Raw genomic sequence first — 6,538 nt, 5'->3', positions numbered from 1 at the left:
AACCCGTCTGTTCAACTTTTGTCGTAATAATATTATTACTTGCTGTTACAGACAGAAGAATTAACTCGGTTTTCGTGGCGCTCTCTTGTAATAATGGGATTTAGCTATGTTCCAATAAAACCCTTGTCTATCAAATAACAGCATACCTACTACTCTTTAATTATAATTGTAATATCAACAGCCACATTCCAAATTCTTATTATTACAAAGACAACTAGCATCAGATCGTGTAGGACCTTATGTAACTCAAATTAAGCATGAAGAAATAAAGAAAGACCTCCATAGGCCTAGAAGATACTGAAGGAGGAGAAACAAAGGGACAGTTATAAGACACAGTGTAATAGAGCTGAGAGTGTGGCTGGTGTCACAAGGGGCACCATTACCCTCTTAAGTATAATGGGGGCATAGATTGGTGCCGGGAGCCTGCTAGGAGAGGCGCGTCTGTGAGGAGAGGCGCTTCTATCCGGCGACAAACGCTTGCGAGGAGAGGGGGGCCTAACAGGAGTAGAGGGTCTGCCAGGAGAATCGCGTCTGCGAGGAGGAGAGCGCCTAACAGGGGAGAGGCGCTTGGAACTTCTCAGAGAAGGGTTCCTGTCTCGAGAGGCACTCCTCTTGCGCGGAGGGAGCTTAGACTTCTTAATCGGGAGTGTGATGTCCTTCTTGCGGGGAGGGTCCTTCACCAAAGCACCCATCAACGTAGACAGTTGTTCCTGTAGGTTGACAAGGATCCGCTTCGTAGAATCTTCCTGATCTCCTTCTGAAGGAGGCGAGAGAGGCTTTGAAGAGGAAGGATGAGCCGAACAAGAAGCAGGACTGACTGGGGCTCTCCTGGCTCTCTTCCTGTCCACAGGGGACTCCTCCGGGAAGCGCTCCAGGCTGGAGTCTAACATACTGCTGGGAGCCTTCCAGGCTCTTTTCAAGGGACGAGACTCCTCAGCCGAACTCCATCCGCGCCTTGGAGAAGCCGAATCTGAAGAAGAAAAGCACTTCCTCAGGATGCCTTTCCTGTGGCGATCCATGGCAGTCTGGGTCGTAACAACAGAACCTGCCGAAGGGACGCCTGACTGGTGGGGATTCTCCACAACCTCCTTACAGCTTTTGACATTCCTCCTCCACTGGGCCTGGGAGTTTGGAAGAGGTCTAGACCTGGGAGCGTTGCGGAGCCGATCCACTGCACTGGGAACACTGCACTCACTATGCACAGCACTCTTACCTTGCATTGCAAGCATTTGCAACTCCATCCTGCGTAGAGCGGCTTTCATATTAGCCATCTCCAAAGATGAATCCGCAGGTTCGGTGAAGGGAGAAGGAGCTGAAACTGAAGGAGAGGATGCAAGTACTACATTTGGGTTAGGAACTAAATTACCCTGAACTGGCTCGTTGGAACGAGACCTACTGGCGCTTCTGGATGAAGCCTTCCTAACTCAATCTTTCTCTAGCTTCCTCAAATACGAGGATAGAGAATTCCATCCTTCCTCATTTAGACCTTCACATTCCGTACAAGGATTATTAATTGAACATTCATTCTCCCGACACCTCATGCATACAGTGTGAGGATCTACCGAATCCTTCAGTAGCCTCACCTTACATCCTTCCATCACACACACTCTATATACATTACCAGAGTCAGACATTATAAGAGAAATCCAAAAACAAAATCCTAAAACAATCCAGAACAGCATATGCCACGCCAACGATCCAATACTTCACCAAAAGACAGTTCAAGAAGATCAACGGCAAACGAAAAACGAAAATCAAGTCAGGAGGAACCAACAAGGGTGTTGTTGGAACCGGCGACAGAGAAAATCTGATTAGAAAACGGGAATGGTTCCTAGTCCCGCCACCCAGCGGCGGGAGGTAGATCACCTGACCTACCTGTAGCGTGTGCCGCGAAATTTGAATTTCTGTCGGGGACGTCGGAGACTATAGCTAAGTATATATCCACCGGGGAAGTTGCATGTACAAAAATATAGGGTTGAAAATCATGCTCCCCATTTTGGTTATTTCATCAGTCACACTCAGGATTCATTGTCTCTGACACAATGATAAGTTACTTTCCTATTATAGTTAGCATTAACATTACCTGTACTGTGGCAAAAAATAGTCATGTATTATTGTGAAAATAATTTCGGAGGCTTTGATATGAGTGGTGAACAGAGGACGAGAGGGAGAGGTCATTGCACTTGTACACAAAGTCCCAGGGACCAAACATTCCATGACTAGTGCCAGAGCCCCTCTCCCCGCCCCAAACCTCATAGGGACAGTCAGCCTGTGAAAATCTAAAGAACTTAAACAGGAATTAGACTGGCAGTTCCCCTTAGTTACCCCGACCAATTACAGTTCTATAAGAATTTTGACGCTTGTTTTAACCTTAGGTAGTTGAGTAGTTCCTCGATCTGACGGAAATGACGAGAAAAATTTTAACGAGCTCACTCTCCCAGGCTAAATTCGCATTTTTAATCAAGACAGAAATTTTCTGGTTCACTGATACCTACTATGGCAGATAGCACCACCAGTCGCACAGTTCGTCACATCATTTGAGTTCGACGCCTCAACATTTCACTTCAGTCACGTAGACCATTTCAGCTGAACGCCTTTTCAAGAGCTTCCACGTTTTACTTTATTCAAGCAACAATTAAGGTTGCCGGATGTTTAGAAAATCACGGAATTTTCGTTACCATCAAACCTAGTAAGCTGCGAAATTTAACCAGCACTACATAAGGAGTGCTTTCAAAATTAACAAACATAGAATTCAACAAGACAAACTGTTAACTATAAATGACAGAACTACTCTCATCACTAGTTTGTTGCTGTTGACAGAGTGAAGTTCGTGCACCTTCCTGACGTTCCCAAAAAACGTAGGTTCGTGGGACCTTTCTGTAATTTCAAAGATGATTGTGGCCCTTTTACGGGAGATTGAACAAAGCTAACTTGGAATATAATTATTTTGGATTTTATGTTGGGGAGGGCGGTGGGTCATTTTTTTTATTTCTCCGTGTCCCAGCTAAGGAAACTTTACAAAGAAAATTTCTTAAGTTTGTTAAATGCTTTGCTTGGAGCTTTTGTTATCATTAAGTTTAGATGAATAAGGTATTGCAACGAGTTATCCATAAGTGAACACGATTTAAATAGCCTACTGGCTGCTGTTGACTGAAGTTCAATGTTTTCAGTCTGTATAATGAGGTTCATGTGATATGGCAAGTTACTTAAAATCCTTCATGATATCCTGAATTTGAGGTGACTCAGCTTGCAGGCCCAGTGATCGCTGAATGAAAAAACTGCTTTTCTGACAATATTATTCCAAATGACTCTGGAGGTTGGCAATCATTCTATTAATATTTAATATTTCCAAAACTCCCAAATCGAGGAGAAATATGACGACATGTCGAGACAAAGCAATCGCCCTTTGAGAGGGATGACAATAGTCGTCGTAAGAGTCGTATTCTTTTCAAGGGTCTGCGCCAGCTGCCGTCTCCATGGAGGAGGACCGACTGAGGAAACCCCTCAAACGCTGCTCAAGCGGAGGAATGTTTGCCCTGGCCTCTTATTTTTTTGTTAATAATGAAGTGATGAGGATGCGACGTTGGCCTAGCCGAGGAATATGTGCGACCTGGTTCCCAAGGTGGAGGTCGCTGGGGGACGATTCTCGATTCGCAGTTCCAAGTTTGCTCGTGCAACAACTTTGTCGAATGTCTCAGGGGCCAGCTTTTTCCTGTCAAAGAAACACATGGTACCTATCAGTTTACTACATGATAATTATTTAGCAGATTGATTATTCATGACACAGTTATTCTTTGACAGAAAACTCTTTATGAACGGACTCCTGGCCTGGATCGACTTTCTTCACAGAAAAGCTGACTTCAGAATAAGAGGCTCCAGGATGAATCATTGTAAGGAAATATTACGCTTCCTTTATTCTTAGTGGTTGAGTCGATGATAACCTGTTTTCTTCTAAAAACGGAAACTCTGGTTATTAAATCAAATTTTCTTTATATTATGATATACAGACTTTCGAAGAAGTGGGAATTATTATTCTAAAAAGCAACATAATTGTATTTGACAATACAATAGCAGTGTGAATCAAATTATGGTTTAGTCAGCTTAAATTACATTATTTATTTCTTAAGATCATGTCACACTCGAATTTTGGAGTACACACACACATATATATGTATATATATATAGATATATATATATATATAGATATATATATATATATATATATATCTATATATATATTATATATATATATATATATGTGTGTGTGTGTGTGTGTGTGTGTGTGTGTGTATGTGTTAGAAACATGAAGCTGTAAAACAGAAAGAAAGAGCTTTCAATAAGCCTAAAAAGAGAGGAACACATGCACTCAACTCAGAAGATACCGACTCAAACACAGAAGAAAGGTTAGCACAGAAGAGCGGGAAAGTAGTAGTAGTACTAGCGCGCAGCGGCAGAGCCCAATGAGCATACTACCTGAGATTCTCCCTGAGCGAGGCTGTGGTATTGGCGGTGGTCCTTGCACGCGCGATCTGCCTCTCCCTCTCTCGGCTCACTTCCAGCGATCTGAGATCCTTCGCTTCCAGGCACTTCCTGGCCATCAGGAGCTCGGCTTCTTCCCTCGCTAAGACCCTGTAGATGGCATGAATGAAAAGGATAACCTAAATTCTTTTGAAGATATATAAGATAGTCTAAAATGCCCATAACAATGGACATTCTCCTCCAAAAATTGTGGTTGATAAACAGCGGTTGAAATTTATACTTCCTATTGTAAAAATGATATTCCAGTTTGCAAACTGTGCAAGAAACAAAATTTTGAAAAAGGACAGCAAGATGGAGGGAAAAAGCGGGAATGGAGACAGAGAATAATGCTAAAAGTGGGTGGCACATAGCACTAGGGATCCTGTAGACAACAATTAGTATAATCCCTACGGTGCCCCACTGACGGTACTGTCTACCTACGGGGCATGTTGACAGAGTTTAATATGGCCGTTAAAAGAATAGTTTTAATAGCGTGGAATTATGATGTAACTATTATGGCGGGCTAAAAAATTTGGAGAATTATATTTCAGCCAAACAAATTTGAAAACTTTAGACATAAAATAGAAAATATATTTTGGAAAAATGCACATGTTCGATTGTAAAAACAATAAATAAATAAAATGAAATGAAAGCTTGACCGAGAAAAAGCAAAATTCTGAATTATCATGTCAAGTATTGGGTCAATTTCAAAAATTGATGAATTTCAGCGAACAAAGACGAAACTTGTTCCAACCCCCAATGAGGTTTCTATCTTAGGCCAACTTAATGATTCACTTACTTATTTCTTTTTAAACTGTAGCACTTGATTTTTTATTGTTTTATATTGAATCGTTGAGCATAACAAGCTTCTATGATCGCAGGCAGTCCCACAATGTGTGAAAGGAGGCTCTGTGGTGGCGGTGGCCAGTGTCTTTACAAATGGTGTGATTAAACCTAATCAAAGGATAAAAAATAAAACTTATGGACACCACTAAATAAAATTATTTTCACTTTTGGTGATCATAATACATAAAAGCGGTATGGTAGGGAGTCTTTCCTTAGAATTAATAGATCCTCGCTTTCAGTTAACACTAAAATAAATTCTTCTGAACTGAAACAATGTATGTATGCTCAGTTCTGCTCTGTACGACCGGAGAAATGATGTCATCATGAATTGACTTTTGTCTTTGTTTATCTGCACCAGCTCTCTGGCGCAAGCGCCTTGGGTGACATTATACAGCTGTCCTTCGATCAAAATGATCCTGGCATATATATTCCTTCTGTACGTACTCGAAGTAGACATTCGTAATCATGATCAACTTGGACAGCCTGAAAATCTATTGTATGGACTACTTACATATAACTAAGAAAATCGTAGGTGACATGCTTTGAAGTTTAAGAAACCAATAAGATCTTTCAAACGTCTTCTCAAGCAGTCATTCTGCAAACTAAATTTATGTGTGGAATAAATGTAGATTGTTTATAGTTCCAGAAACTAAGAGAAAATAAAAGATTTCGTCATCTCGAAACTGCAATAGAAAATGGTGTTAGGGGACCTATACAAAAGATAAAATAATAAGTCATAATTTATACTTTGACAACACCACCACACTAAGACAAATGATAATTATCTCATCTTTTTTTGCTTTAGCATATTGTAGCTCTGGAGTGCAGAACTTCCCAAGGCATAAGCGAGCTAAGCAGCTGCTAGGGCCGTGCATGCCTTCAGGGTATCACCAAGAGCGCTTGGAAAATATTAAATTAATTAAGATTAAGGAGAGCAAAAATAAATAAATAAAACACAAAATAAGTAAAAAATAAAGAATAAATTGTCCATTACATTTTGTCATGAGCCGCCACTGTAGACTGGCCTCCATTATGTCCTCTGTGGTGCAACTACGACTCCATTTGATAAATTTGATTAACATGTGAAGTCAAGATCAATTTAGCAACGGACCTACTATCATGTTCTGTTACTTACAGATACAAGTTTAGTATGCCATACAATACGACACTGAAA

At 40.9% G+C, this 6,538-nt stretch overlaps 2 protein-coding genes across 2 annotated transcripts in view; both read right to left on the bottom strand.

Annotated features, from left to right (window-relative positions):
• Window positions 1-323: 323 nt before the first annotated feature.
• On the bottom strand, window positions 324-1,019 carry LOC135223099 (serine/arginine repetitive matrix protein 1-like). The gene has a single exon (XM_064261604.1). It carries the CDS (start codon window positions 1,017-1,019, stop codon window positions 324-326), a length of 696 nt encoding a protein of 231 aa, XP_064117674.1.
• An 893-nt stretch (window positions 1,020-1,912) lies between these two features.
• Window positions 1,913-6,538, bottom strand: part of LOC135223265 (coiled-coil domain-containing protein 177-like) — a 50,489-nt gene continuing 45,863 nt past the window's right edge. Inside the window, exons 7-8 of the mRNA XM_064261748.1 lie at window positions 4,474-4,629; window positions 1,913-3,712 (exon numbers count right to left, since the gene is read on the bottom strand). Of these exons, the coding sequence (XP_064117818.1) occupies window positions 3,589-3,712; window positions 4,474-4,629 (280 nt within the window). The 3' untranslated portion in view covers window positions 1,913-3,588. The remainder of the gene's footprint in view (window positions 3,713-4,473; window positions 4,630-6,538) is intronic.

This window comes from Macrobrachium nipponense, chromosome 8 (assembly GCF_015104395.2).
Source record: "Macrobrachium nipponense isolate FS-2020 chromosome 8, ASM1510439v2, whole genome shotgun sequence".
NCBI lineage: Eukaryota > Metazoa > Arthropoda > Malacostraca > Decapoda > Palaemonidae > Macrobrachium > Macrobrachium nipponense.
This window is presented reverse-complemented; position numbering and strand designations above follow the sequence as displayed.